Here is a 22191-nt window from a genome sequence, read left to right as displayed (position 1 = left end):
GCGTATACTTGTCACACTGTTATATGGTAGTTGTAACGCTTTTTGAGGAGCAATTACACTTCAGGAAATCTTCAGCAAGCGAGAGAGATTGAGACAAAAGGAAGAAAGAAAAAAAAAGGACTCTATAATAACGAATGCCGGAAACATCGGCACGTGGAAGTGGAAATAGAAGAAGAAAGGTTCAATAGGTCGCGGACAGAAGTTATGTTTGAAGTGATATCGCTACGACAAATGTTAGGAAGAACCGGAGAAACAAGAGTTCTGGAATATTAGATAGATAGATAGATAGATAGATAGATAGATAGATAGATAGATAGATAGATAGATAGATAGATAGATAGATAGATAGATAGATAGATAGATAGATAGATAGATAGATAGATAGATAGATAGATAGATAGATAGATAGATAGATAGATAGATAGATAGATAGATAGACGGACGGACGGACGGACGGACGGACGGACGGACGGACGGACGGACGGACGGACGGACGGACGGACCGACCGACCGACCGACCGACCGACCGACCGACCGACCGACCGACAGACAGACAGACAGACAGACAGACAGACAGACAGACAGACAGACAGACAGACAGACAGACAGACAGACAGACAGACAGATAGATAGATAGATAGATAGATAGATAGATAGATAGATAGATAGATAGATAGATAGATAGATAGATAGATAGATAGATAGATAGATAGATAGATAGATAGATAGATAGATAGATAGATAGATAGATAGCATCGCTTTACTATGATCTCTCCAAACTGCCCGAAGACTAAGGGCTCTCTTTTTATCCGCCGCGAGCAGAAAAAGGAAATCAGTGCATACAGCGACCTGTCAACGTCTCCATAGCTCTCGTAGGCTCCCCACACGCGGCGCGGAGCCCAAGACTTGCATGCAGTGGAAGCAGCGAAGGGAAGATTCGATCGATTTTGTGTCTTTCGCGGTCTCGTATACACGAAACGTCTTCAAGGAGCGTGCTTCTTGTCGCCGGCGACGGCGGTAGCACATTCGAGAAGCAGCAAGCCCCCTCGCCCAACGGTAGCACCCCCTCGCCCCTTTCCACGACCAAGAAGGAAGGTAAAAGAGGAGAGGGAAAAGGCAGGGATGTTAACCATTTTAGCATAACCGGTATGCTACCCTGAACAAAAAAAGGGATGGGAGAGATTGAAAATTATATGTTCAGAATCGTGTAATGTTGTGTAGTGTGTTTCACGTCACGTGTAATTATTTGTCTTTTTGTGTTCTCCTGCGTATGTCAAGCCATTCAGAATATGTGACTGCGGACGTGTACATACATGTGAACTTATTTTACTTGCCTGATCTCGTACTCGACTACGCGTGACTCATGTGCTGTTGGATTGTACTGTATTTACACATCCCGTGTTTTACGGTACGACATTTTGTGCTCTTCTTCTTATTGTTTATTTCATATTTCGTCCGCTAAGCGTGGAGGAGTTGCCGGTGCCGCCGTAAAGGCACCAACCTCTCCTATTCGTAACTTCAATAAATAAATAAATAAATAAATAAAGAGAGAGAGAGAGATTGGGGGAGCACGCACGCGGCCAAGATGGCAGCAATCGGATACAATGTGACGACATGCGGCGCTGAATGGCGTTCCGTTGGTCACCTTTCGCGGACAGCCCGGCGATCGCGAGTTACAGGTGTGATGTGGCGGAGGGGGGTGGGTGTCGCACTGTGATGTCGTCCGTGCGAATGTGGTGAGAAAGGAGGAAAGGTGAGAAAGGAGGAACAGCGGTGGAGGAGGAGGGTGAGACGAAGAAGGGTGGGTGACCGCGACCACGACGATGGATCTATAGCGTTGCCAACGGTGACACCTGCTGCGGGCAGGCGTCACGCTTGCGCCGCGCCGGCGGCGGGAAAAGGTCCTCGCGCATCAGCGCTCTGCCTGCCCACCCACCCACCTGTTGACGACAGGCCGGTCGAAAAAGGGCCGGCAGCACCTGCGGGCGCCGCGTGCCGAGCTGTACCTGGCGGCGCGTGGCGTTAGCGAATGCGCCTCGGTCGAATTTTAACCGCCCCCCCCCCCCCTTTCTTTTTTCTGATGCGTGGGCGTTCTGCTCGATGTAGAAGGTTTAAAGGGGCGCTGAAGTGAAGCAATAAATCAATTGAGAAGGATAAATTTTCTTTTGAAACAATATAATGAAACTCACAGGGTCCCTTATGCAGTCACGTAAGACGACTCGAAGGTGAAAGCCATCTTTTTCTTCTCTGTCGATGTATTGATACTCCTATGCCCTTCCGAAAGCTTTCTGCACTAACGTAGTTTTACACTGCCTCCAGGATCGGTGGCATTGTAAGCTTTCTGCAATTTACGGGGTTTCGCACTGCCTCCGTGTTCGGCCCACTTTTGATGTCATGTGATGGCGCAATCATGACGTCATAATAGCGTCACAAATTTTGGTTATGTGTGACGTCATTATGACGTCATATGGTGACGTCTACGCTCCCTCCCTCTCACATCATGTGATGATAACTTTCTGCATCACTTTGTGCTGATGCCGCCGATGGTCACTTTTCCCTGTTTGATAAAGCGTCTAGTGCTTTCGCCTTAATATATTGCCTACCATGTACGCGACCCCGGTATCCAGCGACCGACAAATATCACCCGACCACCACAGGCGGCGTGGCGATCGCCATCGATGCGGGATACACTAAAAAGACCCAGGAGCCCTTGCCCTGTTGCGAAAATGGGGTCTAGCGAAGTTTGGCGTGCACGTGGCTGACGCACTACTTTACCTTTCTTTCTTTCTTTCTTTCTTTCTTTCTTTCTTTCTTTCTTTCTTTCTTTCTTTCTTTCTTTCTTTCTTTCTTTCTTTCTTTCTCTCCCCCTCTTTCTTTCCTTTCTTTTCTTTCTTTCTTTCTCTGTTTCTTTCGTTTCTTTCTTTCTTTCTTTCCTCCCGACAGTTTCCATCCTCCATGCCGGGCATTGGACCTTCATCCACGTGTTTACCAGCGCCACATTTCAGTTGTTACGGGCAACTACGACGGTCATGCGTTCATATCCAGGCAACAATGAAACGTGGCAACTTAAAATGAGGAGTCACATCGATAAAAGATCAGATTGCCATATCGGAAACGGCTGATCGGCGACAAGCCAGCAATCGAGAGGGCATCAATTATTGAGAAACGGCACGTACAAGTACGCACGTCACCGGCGCAACTACGAAGGCCGCGTTTCTGTACGCTCACCGGCGGCGGGTTTTGCGCGTACGACGCCGCCACCGATATACGTGAGCCGTAACAGGCTTCGCTCGAAAAACTATATCACACTGAAAGAGACCGCCGACCGGATTATCGAATCTTGATCCGCAGTTGCGCGCAGTTAAGCAGATGATGAGATTAGGGGAGATAATTAGGTATGGACTCTCCGAATTCGCGCTCGGTGTATGTTGGTGAAGTTTTGGCTGCGACTCCCCGTGGCTTGCACGGTCAAATCGGATGCCAGCAGGGCTGCTGGCTTGGCTTGGCTCGGATTTATTCGTCGCGCGGCTTATACGGTGGCGTCCGGCAAGTAACTAATCTCTGTCTCTCTCCCCCACTGTCTCGCCCTCACTTCGTGGATCTTCATCCGGCGATTTGTGGAGCGCTAATCCGACGGATCAACGCGCGAGTAATTGAGCTGATACGCGGCTGCGCACACGTCCGCGTGATATGAACTTTATTCGCGGTCTATGGATTATCGGTTTCATATATCAATTAGCCGCCGTGAGATGGGAGTTTGTAAAGCTTATAAAGGATGTGGAATTTATTATTTAGGCAAGAGAAAAAAAGTTTACGACGAATTTCTCTAAGGGGAGCTCTAGTCGTGTGCGAAGTATTTATTGGAGCATGACAGATATAATGTAATTGTTGATGTTTTACGTCCCAAAACCACGATATGATTATGACAGACGCCGTAGAGGAGGGCTCCGGAAATTTCGACCACCTGGGGTTCTTTAGTTTTCACCTAAATCTAGTACACGGGCCGCAAGCATTTCACCTCCATCGAAATGCGGCCGCCGCGGCCGGGATTCGATCCCGCGACCTTCGGGTCAGCAGTAGAGCACCACAATCACTAAACCACCGCGACGTGTGGAATGCGACAGAGGCATGATAGTACACACACATCAGTTCGCTGCATCGTTGTAGGAGGTCATGGCCATTGTCAGCCGTCGTTAGCTGACGCTAACCAACAGTGAGTCATCACCTGTACTGAAAGATATTAGCCAATGCTGGAGCTACGCGAATAAACGCGGTAGGCTTCAGAAAAAGAGGACGTTTTTGTATATTATCATTTTTTAGCGTAGACAATAGATTATCTGAAAGCTGATGCGCCATTTTTTATATAAGCTCGCCAATTTTACACGGAAAGGTGTTTCTCCTTTTTTTCTTTTGGTCACCCCGAAAGTGCTTCTGAAACCCCTATCTACTTCCCGTTAATAAAGATCATTAAATTCACTGAGGAAAAGCATACAAAGATAATATAGAATTCATTGCTGTTGAGTAAAAAGAACATAGTTTAATCATCTGCTTAATATTGCATCGACACTACACGCCACGGAAAAGAATACCTGTAACTTTCAAACAGTCTACTATATACGCGTACGTACAGTCGACCACAAAATAATATGGACCACGTAAGGGCGTGGCGAGATCGCCGTCTACGCCGTCTAGTGGCCAGCCGTCTGCTGTCGAGAGCATTGCTCTCGCGATTGTGCAGAGAGACCTATGCTCTCGACAGCAGACGGCAATTTCGCCACGCCCTTACGTGGTCCGTATTATTTTGTGGCCGACTGCACCTACAATCGTAATATGATGTATCATCCAAAGCGTTGTCGCTGGGATGCATCCTGACGAAGAACAAGACATTCTAATCAAGCCGACGGTATAGTAATTAATAAGTTCAAACAATACAAAAAGAATGGCGACGAAGAATGCATCGTGACAAGGCAGAAGGCATCCTGACGAAATTGACTATATATACTGACTAATCATTGAACATGATGTCAAAACAGAAGGCATCCTGGTGAAACACTTGGTGTAGGGACAAAGCAGAAAATGTCGTGTTTAAACAGAGGGCATTCATGCAAGCATCGTAACAAAGTAGAAAAGATACTGACGAAGCACAATGCATCGTAACAAAGCAGAACGCATCCTGACGAAGCAGAGGACGTACTGACCACGCGCTAGGTGTGGGGAGAAAGCTGGAGACATCCTGACGAAGCATAAGACGTATACAGTTCAAGCTGGAATTTCGATGACGAATCAGAATACGTATATACTAAGCAGCAAGCATCATGGCAAACAGAAGACATACCGATGAAGCGATGTGGTGACAAAACAGAAGGAATTTTGTGTAAATAGACGACATGCTTACAAGGCACAAGCCGTTGCAGCAAAGCACGAGACATCGTGAAAAAGCTGAACGTACGCTGATTCAACAGAAGATCATCCTAACGACACAGACCATCTCCCGACGACAACCTCACTTTCCCGAGGTTAGATAATGCAACCGCTCAACTTTCTGAATGGTAGCTAAAATACACAATAGATGGGTAATCGACTCTTTTGCATCAGATAAACATGACTAAGCAGTAAGCGTATGTAATAAGAAACGCGTTGTCGATAGCGAGCTAGAACTCTTTAAACCTGAGATGGCCGTGTATTCCATTCGCCCTTTCCAGCACTATGCGTGTATATAGGGTGTGCTGATTCCCAGAATGCGTCACCGCGGTCTGCATGACGCAACGATCGTGACCACCGCGTTCCACGGCAAGTGCGACAATGTATTCGGTTTCGCTATCTCGGACGACACCGGAGCTACCCCGCATCCGGAGGACTCTGTCGCAAGCGGCCGTGGATCCGCCTGTCTTTTGAAGATTGCCGACATATGTATGCGCAATCTATCGCGAATCGATTGCGATGAGGTCATGTTTCACGGTGTGGTGAAACTACCTCAAACATATGAATGGATTTCACTACGATGACATGAGAATCCACTGTGGAGATACGGCAACGGAAAACGCCATCGTACATTTTTTATTGTTATTACAGATAAGTTATATGTGGCTGGGAGGTGGGAAAATGGGGTGGTCCGTGAGTGCGCAGAAACTGTGATGAAGAAGCATTGTTAGCACACGCTACCTCCAAGTGTCTAAGCGCTTGCACTGGTTTATATTCAGGTTTTGTCAGCATATATACCTAGGAATGATAATTGCCACAACGCGATTCGCTGCCTGTAAAATCATTTAGGTGTTCTTCATATTGCTTAACCTAACGTCACCAATCGCAAAGTTTGAAGCATGCATCTCCTAAATGTGGTGATAGATAAATAAAAAGCTACAACTGAACACACTTCTGAGATAATCACGTGATAAACACCGGGGCCGCACGTTTCATATTCGCTGGTTAACCATGTGTACGGAGTGCTCGGACGGTGATGTCTTTTTTTTTTCGTTGTTGTTTTGTATCGCGATGAAGACTCTGCTTTAGGCGCAATGCTTTGCGGGCGTTTTACGTGAGCTGTAAGGTCTACGTTGTGTAATAATTGTAGCATCGTTTTGCGGATATCGGTTGTCGTGAGCACGGCGATCATAACATTCATCGCCTATCGATTCTGTATCTCACATTGCAACCATTTCCAAGCCCAATTTCATTTGCTGTCCTGATTTATTGAATTACACTGCACCGTTATATTATATCGTTTCTACAGTCGCGTTGAAAAAAAAAAACCAACTCGTTCCTGTGCAGCGATTGGTGTAGTTCTAAATCCTGTGCTAAATGCAGCTCCACTACTGGGAAACCCGAAGAAGCACGCAGTACGGGCACCCGGCGATTCCCGTTCGTAGAGTTCCCGCTGCTCCGTTTACCACACCGTCGATGACGTCAGTGTTTGAGGTAAGCATATAGGGTTTCCTCGGCACGAGTAGAATCTTCTTAAGAAGATTCGCAAACTCGGTGTGCGACATGCGCGCTTCTTTTTTGAGAAACATATCAGTCACTAGTAGCCAGTAAACACTAGTGACTGATACGTATGAACTGATAGCGGTAGTTACATACTTGAACTGCAGCATTAAAATTTGCTCACAAGCCTTTTCTGTCTACGTCTATCTTTTTTTTTCTTCTTCCACTTTACCTGCGATCATCTACCCTCAAATCTGTACGTATGACTGTCATATTTACCAATACCCTTTCGGAGCACAAAGAAAAAAAACCTAACAAGCCACGTCATTTCTCTAACTCCAACGTTTACCGCCAGGGTGCCCCAAGCAGTAAAAGGGGGCTCCTGCGTCGCGAACGACTTCTTTTTTTTTCTCTCTATTTTTTTTTCTCTGCACTAATGAACGCGCGACCGGCGCGCTATGCACGCTCCATTTTACGCCACCTCCACGCAGTGCCCTTTTCGCTGTTTACTCCCCACTCTTATTGGATGCTACATAAAGAAACGGCACTGTCCTGTACACTTTATATATACCTGCATGAATAGGGCTGCGAAGCGCCTAGCTTCACAGAAAAAGGAAAAGATGCAATGCCGCACTAAATTAGGCTCAAGAGGGCACCGCCATCGGCGTCGACGGTGTCCTTCCAACATACGCGCCACCCCTTTACACCCTCCACCCCCCCCTTTTTTCTACCCTTCGTGCACCCAACCCCGACCTGTACACTATTAGCCCCAGTACTTTGGTACGGCGCGCTTGGTTGCGGAGGGTGCAAGTCTTTCTTGTTCATTCATTAAAACAGCGAGGTGGGTGGATTGTTAATGCGTCGCTACGCGCCCACACTTACCCACCGTCGCGTTTAATCTATAACGAATGCGCGTTAACTATACGCGAAGTTCACACTTAATGCCACGTCAAAGAAAGTTAAGCGTTACACAGGCTAGCATTATAGCTGCGAGAGTTGGCTCGTAAACTTAATTGAGGGTGACGCCTTTCTATATGTGGGCTCCTGCTCCCCCCCCCCCCCTCCTCTTCGACACCTACATCCAACTCATCCTTTCTGATATTTGCGAAGGGTAAACGGTAATGTATTGGCCTACCGTAATCACTCGCATGTTACAAGCATTGGTTATTCCTGCTTGATTATCGCTTGCCTCGGTTTATGAATTTCTAATGTTGGCTAGTCCTTATTTACGTACGGTGTGGCCAACAAACACCAAAGTTTATAAACTTATAATGCTTCGCGTAGAGAGACTCCTAAAGCAGTAGCTGCATCATTTTTTTTGCTTAGCCTCCATGCATTTATCTGATGGTCGAAAACTAGCCGGTTTACTTTTAATGCTAATTTTTTTTTAATGTAGTGCCGTTGATTTCGTATCTCTTGTGTTGACTCGCCGCTACGATTTTATAAGTGCATTTCTATTCGCGTAGCTAAGAGGGGCTTCAATTCCACCCCCCCCCCCCTTTCCAAAAAAAGAAAAAAAATTCTGGCTATCCTTCTGGGCGTTTCAGCATTGGAAGCTACGCTATCCATTGCGACTGTGAGTCAGAACGACTTGTGTGTAGTTTGTACGAACTATAATCGTGTGGTTAACAAAATTAGCGCAGCGTGCACTGCAGTCACGCAGGGCTGGGTCACGGCAGAGCTGCTGGGCACCTTTTAGCCTCTCTTCTTAACGAGAAAGAGAGAGAGAAGGAATGTAGGAAAGGTAGGGAGGTTAACTAGACTATACGTCCAGTTTGCTACCCTACACATGGGGAGGAGTTCTTGTTAACTATCTGTACAGAACGCTTGGGCGGTGACTGAGCGAGTGCCGGTTCATGATGATGGTAATTTTTTTATCTACGACCATAACAGTTCTGCTGTAAGAAGAATCAGTCAATCAAAGGTCCAATATCGGCGTACGTCACGTAAGCCGACCGATATGTCGCGACAGGGCCCTCGTAAACTTCAGCGTTGCAATGACACGGGATTATCAACGACAGTACGTGACACAGTTATGGCCTTGTCATGGCGCGGCATTGCAGTCACAGCCAAAACGAGGCCCTGCACAACGCCCAGCGCTTTCCTAATTACATTTCTTGTTTCGTGTTACAACCACACCCGGAGTAATAATCTAATTTTTCGACTGTAGCGACAATTTCGACCGCCTGATTCTGCGTGTACCGCCTCCCAACACTTTCATTTCATTGGTGCATTTTTTTTTTAACAGCGGAGTTCTTCTAGGGCTGGGCCTGACGACAGACGAGTGTCCGCGCCGCATGTCACGCTCCGGTTCCCAGATACACCCATAGATGGCGTAACTTTCTCGGTCGCGGTAGAATTACTGTATATGCTACCTTTAGGTAGCAGAGTTGCGCATCTGTCTTCCAGAGCCGCTAGCAACCATGCATTGCGGAGAAGCTGACGCTCGGGCCAATTTTTGTATTTCTCGACGCCGCCGCTGCAGCTCACTCAATTAACACTAGTCATCGACAGCCAACGTTTACCGCCGGCCTTCGACACGCCAGACATGTTTATCGGCGACGCGGTAGGCATGTCGCCTGCAAAAATGGAGTGCGACTTCACCGCATAGCTGTGGTTGCTAGCCAGACCTATGCGCTACTCTGCTACCTAAAGGTAGCATATACAGTGACTCTAGGTCGCGGTAGTCGCGGACGAAGCGGTAGCCTCACAGTGAAACGGAGAAGGGCGGCTCGAGCCTGAATAGGGCCTAATGTCACTGTAGCAGGAGCGGGTGGGGCGGGGGCTGCCACACGTCCTGTCCCGTGCATCTCTACAAATAGCGTAATCACAGACACGAACACAAATATACAGAAAATCACAAGGGAAACACAGGAGAACCGCAGCTTCGATACTTCTTTAGATTTCACACTGGTGGAACTGGGGTAATTTTTTTTTGTCTTCTGAGCACTCTCTTGATTACCGTCGAACGGACAGCCATGATAAAGTCGTCCGTCCTACACATCACACGTTTCCGTCAAAACCCATTTCTTCGAGTCGTGTTCAAAATCGATTATCACCTACAGCTTGTTAAGCCCCTCCACCCTTTTTTCCTTTTCGATACCGATATATCCGTTCAATAACTTAATGGCTCAACCATTACCTCCGTTTCTCGTTATATTTTATTTATTTTTTTTTCGAGTCAGTAGGCTAGCCTTTTAAACGAGGTCATTTTGGGCGAAGCAAACCGGCTTCGCAAAAAAAATAAAAAAAAATAAAAAAGAAAAAAAGAAACACCAAAGCAAATGGTTTCTAGCGCCCGTTTATCGCTTTTGGCTTTCACACTCCTGAGTACCCACCCAGAGGTACGGTCTAATGACAGATGGACGTGAGTGCTACGCTCATCGACAACAACGTTGCCATGGCGAGCGGTCAAAAACCAATTGGCGAGACGAAACGTGTCAAGGATTACACGTCCCGTTATGGTCATTTCGGTAACTTCGCCTCGCTTTAAATGGACACTGAAACGAGAGAAACACGCCATGGTGGTCTAGTGGTTATGGTGCTCAACGGCTGACCCGAAGGTCGCGGGATCGAATCCCGGCCACGGCGGCCGTATTTTCGATGGAGGCGAAAATGTTTGAGGCCCGTGTGCGTAGATTTAGGTGCACCGTTAAAGAACACCAGGTAGTCGAAATTTTCGGAGCCCTCCACTACGGTGTCTCTCGTAATCATATCGTGGTTTTGGGACGTTAAACACCAACAATTATTGCATAAAAAGAGAGCAAAAATGAAAACCATTTCCAGCCTAAGTCAAAGCTGTACGAAACTGCGGAGCATTGATTCGCCTGTGTTTTCCGAGTGTTTATCTTGTATTTATCTGTTCTTTTGTCTTCTTATGTGTTTTCTTGTGTTTATCTGTTCCTTCTGTTTTTTTCGCGTGATAATGTGATATTTTATACCTTTTTTTATGTTCCAGAAGCAGTAATATCGTGACACGCTGTTTGATTTTTTACAAGACTTTCTGAATATTCGCTAAACCGGAAGTAAGCTCGACCGGAAGTACTTGGAACAGAAACCAGAGTGTTACTCGGTGCTCATGCCACTGAAAGCTAATGTTTTTCATATAAGTAAATTACCCTTAAAGCAATACCAAAAGCACAACTCTTGCAGCGAAAAGGCGCTTGGTTCCGAAGGTCGCAGGTTCGATCCCGGCGGTCGCATTTCGATGGATGCGAAACGCTAGGGGCCCCGTGTGCCCAATCTTGCCCGTGTGGCAACTACCAGGCTGTGTTTGTTCACGAAATGATGCAGTTGCTAGGAGATGCTTTTTTGTCCATGTTTGTGCAAGCTTTGTGTCCGCAGTGCAGCTTTTCTTTTTCGTAATGTAGCCTTCACTGCAACGCACATTCTTGGTGAGGTGAAGTACATAGCGACACGAATTGCGTGTCCACCGCCCCTGTAACGTGACACCCCACGGTGGAACTGATCTACGAAACCGCATAGTAATTTTGTCATGGCGTCTGGGTGCGGCTTAACACCCCTGGAAGGCCCCTATAGCCCTCTCGTAGGCTAGATTACCGTTTTGGGTCTATTCTTTCCGCCTGTTATTCTTCCAGCGATGAACTCATCTGCTCCCGCGAGAATTCTAGGAAATGACGCGGCTTTTCTTTCACTAGATGATTGACGGCATGCATTCACGACCACATATAATTCACGCGAACTGACGGTATCGTCTATGTCGTCTGCTTGTCGTCTGTTTACATCAGCCTTACGCTCGTGTGGGCGAACCTGTCGTCCGCTCGTTGTCTGTCTGTTCCTGTCGTCTGCTTGTCGTCTGTATATATCAGCCTACACTCACTGCGTGGACCAAGCTGTCGTCTGTTTGTCTAGACCACCTGACCTGTCGTCTGCTCGTCGTCTGTCTGTTTGCGTCCGGCCCATGTCGTCTGCTAGTTCGCTTAGCATACGATCTCGTTTAGTGCGCGCGCATCTCGCGTGCTTGAATACATTATAGGATTCGGCCTCACCTCATAACGCTGAGCAAATAATCGTGTTCGTCGCGTGCCCCCTTGTGTGGTCTGGACGTTATATTATGGTAGCGCGTATTGCTTCTCCATTCCGGTTGAGAGATGCGCGAATGGCGTCCTATCACGAAACAGAAGTACGTGGCAGCAGACGACGGACAAACACTTTGCGTGCTTCGTGCGCTCTACTTGGCGCAGTAAGACAACAAAAATATATAGACTTAGGGTCATAAGTTCGAAATATGTCGATTGACCCTGGTCACGGGCTTGCATAGACACGTACTATCGCGTGAACACTGCACATATCTGATTGCGCATCTATGTAACACATCCAAACGCGTACCCCGTGTTTAAACAGAGGCACGCCGGCGATTTGACTTTCTTTTTCAAAAGTGCGATTCACGTCTCAGTAATCGTTCCAACGTACCAGAATTTACTGAGAGTATCACAGAAGGCTCCCTGGGCGCCGCCATAATCCCCTTTGGACTGTGGGAAATACGCGCGACCCTCAAAAAATGCACTGCCGAGGCATTGCCGTCAGCCTTTTTGTACTTCAGGGCCACAGTCTAGAAAGGAAGTGCTTCTCTCCGGTGAAGAAGCCTATACTGCCAGTATTTGGAACATCAAGACTCCACGAAAATAACGTCTGTTCCTTGATTACTTCTGTTGTGTGGATATTTATGCTATAGGAACATATCTGTTCTGCGCACATTTCTATAGCGCGAACACCTAAGTTGTAGTACCCAAACTTTGAGTATGTGGATGTTCTTCCGTGCGTGTTTTTCTAATCCGCCGTGTTTGTTGCGCACATTACGATGAAAATTGTCATTCAGTAAGAGTAAGTAGTTGGTGCCACGCATGTAGGCACTAACCTATAGATGCATTTATTTGAAATAGAAAACGATGTCAAAAAAAAAAAACTCTGGCAGCTTGCACTAGTGCCAAGAGCGGAGCTGGGCGGCCTTCCTTGCTTCTTTTTATTTATTTTTTCTTTCTTTGTTCCTCTTTTTTCTCTCTCTCTCTCTTCTATATTTTTTGTCCCTGATTCCATTTCATTCTTTCTCTCACTGTTTATTTCTATCTATTTCTGTCTGTTTTCCTGTTTCTTCTCTTATTTTCCCGATTCTATTTCTCGCTTCCTCTTTTTTTCTATCTTTATATTTCTCTCTTGCTCTGTTTTTTTTTCTACCTCTTTTTTGTGTCTGTTCCTTTCTATCTCTGTCTTTCTATCTCTCTCTCTGTACTCATTCTCTCTCCTGTCCGAATTACTGCATCCCACGCCGGCCCAGTTACCGCATTGCACGCGCAAGGCCGTTCGTGATGATGATAGTTTCGAGGCGAACCGGGGTGCCCGCCAAGGTGTTAAACAGTTGCGTTGTTAAAATACACGAGCCCTTTCCCTATCGGGAAACTGGGAGCAAGCGAAGCTTCACGTGTGTGTGTGTGTCACCTGTGTTTAGAAAAAAAAATGTTCGGCTATTTAGAGTACGATATGTCCCCTTAAAAGGGGTAGACTCCCTCGAGTTAATGACAGCCTAAGAGTTATCCACAGCTTGCGTCTAACGGGAAGCACGGGAATCCAAGTAATCCAAGACGCTGTTCGACATGGCGCAGGTGAGACAAGCAATTTCCCGCTATTTCCGAACGCCGGCCTAAAGGCCAACGTCCCGAAGTTGACAGATTAGAATGCGAGATCGCCGTTCCCTTTAATGTGTTAATTTAGATTACGAACTAATTGGCCGTAAAAAAGTGTGTAAGCTTATTTCTATCGCGTGAAAAAGATGTGATGCCGGAGTCAGACGACCGTCTCTGCGCGTTTTTCTCTCTCCCGCCATTTTCACTGTCTTGCTACCTAATCTTGTCTATCGCAGCATGGAGGGACGGAAAAAAGAAAATCAGGAGCACTTCCTCTAGCGGGAAAATGTACGCCGGGAATCGGACTTTCACGCACGTGCTTAGCGGCGCCACACTTCATTTGCTCCAGGCAACAACGACGGCCATGCATTCACGTCCAGGCAACAATGAAAAGTGGCAACGTGAAATGAGCTCGATAAAAGATCAGATTGCCATATCAGAAGCGACTGATCGCGCACAAGGCCACGATCGAGAGAGCATCAATTATTGAAAAAAAAAAAGCGCATACAAATATCCGTGTAACCGGCGCACCATTGAGGGGCGCATTTCTGTACGCTCGCCGGCACCGGGTTTTCGCGTACGGTGCCGCCGCTGCCGCCACCAAAATATGTAACCTATAGAAGCTTCTCTTCTTGTAACCAGCTCACCAAGCAGTGATCTATTAATGCATATAATCTGTTTGTATTGATTATTTCTGTGTGTGCTTGGTGTGTGGGTTCTTGTATGTACACATTTCATGCTAACACTGCACATTTACGTAAATTACATGTACCATATCATCTGCTGTACATATATGCCGAAATGTTCACAGTCATGTATGTTGTGTATATACATCGCCATGTACATTGTGTATTTCGTGAAAAGTGTGTGTATGTTAGTCCTTAGTAGCATGTGTAAAGGACACCCTGTGGATTTGGACATTTCTGTTAAAACGTTTCATGCATATTGTGTTTAGTCGTTTGTGTATGTTAGTGTCGTTGTTGTATAGAGACTGTTTCCAAGTGTTCGTAGTGTCTTTTGATGGAATAATTTTTTTCTAAGCACTTAATGTTCTTGTTGTAGGGACACTGTTTCTAAATGTTCGTAGCGTCCTACGATGAAATAAACTTTTTCTAAACACAGAAGCCTCGCTTTAAAAAAAAAATTAAGAAAAAAAAAACGTTCTTCACTACGCTTTTAAAACGTGCAGAGCCATCTGAGACAAGTGAAACAAGGAACGTTTTACGACCAGTCGCGCCGTGTTACAACCCTTCAAGACTTGTAACGACACGCCTCGTTTGTTTGCTTATTTCTTAACTTTCTTTTTTTAAGATATCGTGTCGATTCGAGAAACGAGCTTTGCTAGGCACGAGCCTTAAAGAGGGTCGAAGTGAAAGAGCGTCTTGCGTATATACATGCGCGCGAAACATATTCTCTAAGACATTTCCTCGAGGTTCCGTGAAAAATCAGAGCCCGTGAAAGATATACTGACGCCGTCAAGTGACACTTTGTAACAAACGTTCAGACGAGCAGAATTGTTTACGCCTTTTCCGGCACGGAAGCCGGGCCTTCGCGCACGCTGACTCGGCACGAAAACGCCACTCAATGGGACAGTGAACCCACTCTTGAATACGTGGTGCGGAAAAAGAAAAACACGAAAAAGCGACATCCGCTGACATTCCGCAAGTAGCACGAGAGAGGCATTCTGTAACGCAAAAAAAAAAAGAAGGGAATAAATGAAAGAAATAAAGAAAAAATACCGGCTGGCGCGCGCGAGCGCGGTCATATAAAAGAAGTTAATTTCATTAATGCACTCGTAAAGGTAAACCTAAATGTCGCAATCCTAATATATTTGCATATGATCGCATACGTTAAAACGGAAACATATGGGTTTTGTTCAGCATTTCATGTATTCATAGGGAATTATATTGGATACGCTGCGGTTGAGATTTGTTTTGCTTCGGCATGCGCGTATATGTTAAGTTTCAAAGAGATCTGCCGGACCATCAATAAAGTTGTTACCAAAATCGGTAAAAATGATTGATGCCGTTTTTGAGGGCTATGGGCTAATTGTAGCAACTGGGACTTTGTAACCTGAGCTTGTAGGTTCGATTCTCGCACGCGATGGCCAGATTCCGTGACCAGGGCTAAATGAATAATTAGGAACATAGAGCACATATTAAAAAAATGATTCGCGCCAGTAAAACCGTTCAAAAGCACGTTAAAAAAAACCGTGGTAGCTTTAGATAGATAGATAGATAGATAGATAGATAGATAGATAGATAGATAGATAGATAGATAGATAGATAGATAGATAGATAGATAGATAGATAGATAGATAGATAGATAGATAGATAGATAGATAGATAGATAGATAGATAGATAGATAGATAGATAGATAGATAGACAGACAGACAGACAGACAGACAGACAGACAGACAGACAGACAGACAGACAGACAGACAGACAGACAGACAGACAGACAGACAGATAGATAGATAGATAGATAGATAGATAGATAGATAGATAGATAGATAGATAGATAGATAGATAGATAGATAGATAGATAGATAGATAGATAGATAGATAGATAGATAGATAGATAGATAGATAGATAGATAGATAGATAGATAGATAGATAGATAGATAGATAGATAGATAGATGCCCCTGTCACATGAGAAACTTTAGTCTCATTTGTACCTTATACTCACATTTAATGTTTTTAACTGGCTGTCGCTTGGGGAAATCTAATGTCAACGATTTCAGTTCGGAAATTCGTCGTTATGTGATCAAAGGTTCTGAGGAATGGTGACCGACAAAACAAAAAGAAAACGCTTTTCCGCAAGCACATTTAGCCGGATAATGGTGGTACCGGTCGCGCCACAAATGACCGCGATGTGCAAGCTCGAAAAGCCAGTAAGGTCTGTTCTATTCATAACCATTCATAAGCACAGTAGATGCTCCTTATGCCTGCGTTTTCTTTGTCGTTGGAGGAGCAAACCTCGCTCGTATGTTCGAATCGCAAAAAAACAAAAAAGAAAATTGCCACTAGTTAGGTTAGCAACCGCCTCGCGAACAAAAACTGCTAGCTTTACAGTTATACAAAGGAATCCTTTTCTTTCGTGACAAAAAGGTATGCGTTCTTTTTTTCTCAAAACTTTCGTTTTAAAAAAATTCAGCCATGCAATTCTTTAAGGTCCTTTATGTACAAACAGAGCAGCCAGGAAAACTTCTCCAAAACATCTGTGAAGCCGAACAATGAAACCCGTCGAGGCGCCGGTTTGCTCGAATGGAACAAGAAACATTGTTTTACATTTTAAAAGAAATTGTTTTCTCTTTACTAAGTCATTTTCTACAAAACAGACATTTTTTAGAGCGTTCCAGAAAGGCGATCTGGCAGCAAAGTATCCGTTAGCGCTTGCCCATACAATTCTGCATTTCAACCGCGCAACCTAAGAAAAAATAGCTCCGCCCACAGAAGCGCGGTGCGCATGCCCTTCACGTGTGAAAGACAGCCGTGCTAGCTGGTTTCCGCTCGAAACGCAAATTCTTTTTCTCGGCCAATATCAAAACTACGCATACTATCAGTTAAAGGTCCGTTGCTACTACATAAAACATGACGTTTGGCCAAGCAGCGATGTCAGAATCTCTGACGGAATTTATCAGGACGTTCAAGTTTTCGACCTAAAACCAGCGATACAAATGTGTGTTTGTGCGGCAAGGTCAACTATCTGAAACACTCGAGAGGTGATTGACGTCACAGAAGTGAGCAATCGCTATTGGACGGAGGGTTTATGCAAATTTTCTGTGGGAGGTACAGTGATGGCGGTGGGAGGAGCTTATATTTTTAGCTTAGGTTGTAACCGAGTAGAAGTCATTCTCTGCAAAACAATTTTTTTTACAGTGTTCAAGAAAGACCACCTGGCAGCAAAGTATGCGCTAGCGTTTGCCTATATACAATCCTACATATCAACCGCAGCCTGCCAATCCCTTCTAAGCCTGCATGGGTGCCTTGTTTTCCAACATTTGAGCAACGACATGTTGGAAATAGATAAACATGCATAAATAGGGGCAATCTGTAGATAAAAATGAGCATAAATTCATTGACACACTATAGACTACGAGGCAAGTTAACCAAGTCGTCATTCTGAAGCAGCGTGAGGGCAGTACCCGTGAAATAAAGAAAAGCAGCAAGGAAACGGTGGCTACAAGATCGGCATATACCGGAAAACACGAGCATGTTGCTGCAACAATGAACTGAGACCACATGGGCAACTTCTTGTGCTTGTGGCTCATCAAAGACTCTATCTATCTATCTATCTATCTATCTATCTATCTATCTATCTATCTATCTATCTATCTATCTATCTATCTATCTATCTATCTATCTATCTATCTATCTATCTATCTATCTATCTATCTATCTATCTATCTATCTATCTATCTATCTATCTATCTATCTATCTATCTATCTATCTATCTATCTATCTATCTATCTATCTAAACTCCAATCTGGCAGGTCGGGGTGTTTCTTATGACGTCGATCTTCGCAATACTGACACGGCAAAAAAGAAAAGTGTCAATGTACAGCAATCTGTATTAAGTCAGTCCTCGAAAGGTGGCGACGACGTACAAATAGCAGGACTCTATTAAATATATACAATTTCAAGCTTGGAGCAAGTCGTGTACTAAGGTACGACCCAGGTTTGTGTTATGATGCCCGTGGCCTCCAAGTGCCGTTGTGCACGGAATGATGATGCAATGTGATCGTAAGTAGCAGCTTCAGCACCAGCCTGTGCGTTTATCGGATCGTTCCGATGTGGCGGTCAGTTCAAACTAACCACGATGGCGCGTTCGCGCTGCACACGAAGAGACATCAGAAAGTTTAGCTGCCCAACGGAAACGAAACAGCGCAAAATACATGGCAGCGAGGATATCGCTGGGAATGCTGTACTGGTAACGTTTCGGTTTTCAGTGACCCACAAAACAGCAAAAAAAAAAAAAATAGAAAGGCGCGAAAGGGCACCGATTCACCTAAAAATACGCATCCCTTCTTGGGTGCATGGAACACTTCGCGCCTCGGCTTTTCTTTTCCGGCTGAGTCTTCCGAACAGTTCATTATCTTAAGTTGCGCATTACACTTCGTCACTCAATGAAATATAATTCTGATTCTAAATGCTATTGAAGCATCCTACTAAGCAACATTGAAATTATCGCACGTGGTTGCCTTCACTGCTTTGTAAGTGTGCTCGCAGGAGTAGCCGTCCGAAGGGCTAGACAGCGAGGCGCCACCGTCTAGCTTTCTGCATACCACGTTCACTTCATGTGACCTTATACAACAGAAAATAGAGAGATTGATTACCTACAGGTTGGTGTATACGGAAAAATGAAACAACAGCGCGGCAGTTTTTGCTTGTTCCGATTGCGCTAACGACGCTTAATGTATCTTTAACATGACACGTTAGTTCACTTTTTTCAAAATGCCATATCGTGAACATAGAAAAAAAAATACACGATTTCCGTATTCCTAAGTGCTGTTGAATTCAAGTAAAACAAAACACTGTGTTGCTTAGAGAAATCGCAAACTTAGACGAAAATACTGCAATTTACTCGACACGATCCCATGAACACTGGTGCGTTACACCCGCGCACAAGTTATGGATTTCGAATACTTAGTTGTACGTTGCCATATACCTTAAATAAGTTTAAAATCACGCAACAAGATACAACCACCTGTTCTTTCTCTTCTTTCTCTGTTAAAAACATGCTAGAACTATTTTTATGATGCAGTGTAATGTAGTATGAAATAGTGCCGCTATTTTTTAAGAGCTAGAAATGCACCAAACATAAGTGCCTCAAGTTGTTGTATTATGACTTTGTCACCGCAATGTACTGTATATCACCGCTTGTCCTAATGACACTGTAATTATGTGTTGCCTTATCAGTGTATTCTGTGTTTTCTACCCCTGCGCTGCCATCTACACGAGGGGTATGCGAGCTTTGTCAAGCTACTTTCTAGCAGTTTTTACTCTGATATGCCTCAACCACGTAAACGTAAACAGGCTTGTTGCGAATAAACTAAACTAAAACTAAACGACGCTGCTCGCGTCACGGTCAGAATTGACGATCCCGGATGTTCCCAATCCCGGCATGTTCACATTAATGCCAAGATAAGTGACTTAGCGGAACGATCTCGGGTGTTCACGATCCCGCACGTTCAAGATCCCGGATGTTCACGATGCCAAGATAAGTGGCTTAGCGGACTCACCTTGCTGACTGTGGCCTGAGTGTTCCCGCCGCCTCCGCCAGGGGCCGCTGAGGACCTCGGAAACAGGCTGTCCTCTTGCGGCTGCTCCCTGCCGCGTCCGGAACCGCGGGCGCCCGCGACCGCGGCGCAGGTGAACGCCTTGGCGAAGGACTTCTTGAAGTTGTCGCTGAGGAAGGCGTACAGTATGGGATTGACGGCCGAATTGGCGTACGACAGCAACTGGCTGAGCAGGAAAATGGTCACCGTGAACGCGGTGGCCTGCGCCGCGCCCAGACAGCTGATGTACAGCTGTCCCGCCCAGTAGGGCAGCCAGCAGATGACGTAGACGGTGATGACGGTGAGCACGAGGTACGTGACGCGGCGGTGCTTTGCGCGATGCCGCGAACGAGGCCCGACGCGACTCAGCCTCAGTATGACGAGCACGTAGAAGAGCAGTATCAGGAGCAGCGGTATGGCGAAGCCCAGGGTGAACGAGTAGAGGGTGAAGGCGGCCTGACCGTTCATGACGGCCGACTCCGGCCACACGATGGTGCAGGACTTGACGGGACCGGCATCCACCACGCTAGCGTACATGTACACGGGCACCATGAGGAGAGCGGACACTGTCCACGCCGTCAGGCAGACGAACTTGGCGATGAAGGGAGTCCGGTATCGAGGCGAGGAGATGGGGTGGCACACTGCGACGTACCGGTCTGCCGACATTACGGTGAGGAGTAGACTCGAGGTGAACTGGTTGATGGACGTGGTCGTCATGTACACCTTGCACATGGCTGCGCCAAACGGCCAGTACTTGAACACCATGGTGGCTATGAAGAAGGGCAAGCCGACCAGGAACATTTCGTCGGCTAGGGCGAGGTTGAAGATGTACATGTTGGTGACTGTCTGCATCTTGGAGAACCGTAGGACCACGTAGATGACCAGAGAGTTGCCGCACAGACCAACGAGGCAGACAAGTCCGTATAGCAGCTTGGAGAATTCGACAACGAACTCGGGGTGGCTGGTGAAGAATGGCTCTTCGGCCACCGTGGCCGGTGCGCTGCAGTTTGCGGGTACCAGGGCTGCCAGAGCCCTCGGACTCGCAGAGCCGTTGGCGGCTGCGCGGCACAGTATCGTTTCATTCATTCTTAGTTTCTCTTTTTCTTTTGATCCCGTTTCCGCGAGATATCACAAAAGAGACCGAGAGAGAGGGGGATAGAGTCGCGGACCAAACTTTTTTTTTTATGGGTCAGCGGCGTTGGACGTCGACGACGTTAAACCACGCCCGACGTCGGCGCGCGCTCCGACACGACCCGGGCTGCTGCGCCGTCGACTGCCGGTCTCCGGGCATCGATCCGCTCCAGCTCCCGGCCAACATGGCGCCGCCGATCACCGGCGTCGCGCGCGACTCGAAAAGAACAAACCACCTCCCGGGCTTCTTCTACGTCTTCTATCCTCAAGACAGCTGGTAGTCCCGTCGCTGCGTCCTCAAACACTCCACACACTAACACTTCGTCGACGACCCGAACGTCTCGACGCGATGTCAAAACTCAACACGAGTGAACGTACGGCGCACACACACACGCACACGTACTGACGCTGCCGGAGGAGAGTTGCGGGGAGCGCCGGAGGTCTTCCTAGTAGACGGCGTTCCTTCGGAGGCCGCGGCGCTCACACACAGCTGCCGTTTGAGCGCCAGCGACGACGGCCGCTCGAACTTCTCCCGGCGTCGGCGTTCCAGTCGGCGGCAGCGCCGGGATGTTGTGTGCGGCGCCAAGGAGCGCGAGGTGGTGATGCTGCTAGCTCCAGCTTGCAGTCGCCGCCGTCTCGTGCCGCTACAGGCGCTCGCGGCGCTGGCGCTCGCTAGCGGAGAGGTGAGTGGGATGAATAAAGAAAAGATAACGAAAAGTGAAGGAAAATAGCGCGATAAAAATGGCGCGCGGTGAAAAGGCGCGCGATCGCGTCTTCTTCTCCGTATCCAGCATTGAGGCGAAGGCGAGATCATCCCCTTTAGAGAAGGTGAAGAGATGCTGACTGCCGTGACCGCGATGCGGCGTCAGAGGCTATCCTTAACGAAGGCTTTTAGTTTGTTAGTTGTTTGGTTAGTTAGTCAGTCAGTGTGTTTTGTTTGTGTTTTAGCAAGCTAATTGTATACCTTGGTATCTAGTTGGTGGTTAGCAAGATAGCCACTTAACTGGGTATAGTTGGTTAGTTTGATAGTTAATTGCTTAGGTTTGATAGTTAATTGGTTAGCCAGTCAGATAGTTAGGTTAGTTAAGTTAAGAAGGTAGTTGTAGACCTGACTATATAGGTTATTGAGCGCTCGCTCGCGGAGAAGTGAGTGGGATGAATAGAAGAAAAGGAGGAAAACGAACGAAAATAGCTCGATATAAGAAATAGGTTCG

General features: G+C 46.5%; 1 protein-coding gene across 1 annotated transcript; it reads right to left on the bottom strand.

Moving 5' to 3' along the window:
- Positions 1–9676: 9676 nt before the first annotated feature.
- Positions 9677–21519, bottom strand: LOC125756249 (somatostatin receptor type 2-like). The gene is made up of 2 exons (XM_049417561.1): positions 19811–21519; positions 9677–9733 (listed from the first exon to the last, which is right to left on the bottom strand). Exons 1-2 carry the CDS (start codon positions 20930–20932, stop codon positions 9677–9679), a joined length of 1179 nt encoding a protein of 392 aa, XP_049273518.1. The 5' UTR covers positions 20933–21519.
- Positions 21520–22191: the final 672 nt, after the last annotated feature.

The sequence above is a fragment of the Rhipicephalus sanguineus genome, chromosome 7, assembly GCF_013339695.2.
Source record: "Rhipicephalus sanguineus isolate Rsan-2018 chromosome 7, BIME_Rsan_1.4, whole genome shotgun sequence".
Classification (NCBI taxonomy): Eukaryota; Metazoa; Arthropoda; class Arachnida; order Ixodida; family Ixodidae; genus Rhipicephalus; species Rhipicephalus sanguineus.
Note: the sequence above shows the minus strand (reverse complement) of the source record. Positions and strands in the feature narration are given on the sequence as shown.

Coding starts and splice junctions, on each gene's coding strand:
- LOC125756249 (XM_049417561.1), bottom strand. CDS start 20,932: ATGAATGAAACGATACTGTGCCGCGCAGCCGCCAACGGCTCTGCGAGT. Junction 9,734..19,810: donor CTCAGGCCACAGTCAGCAAG/GTGAGTCCGCTA, acceptor CGCTATTTGTAG/AGATGCACGGGACAGGACGT.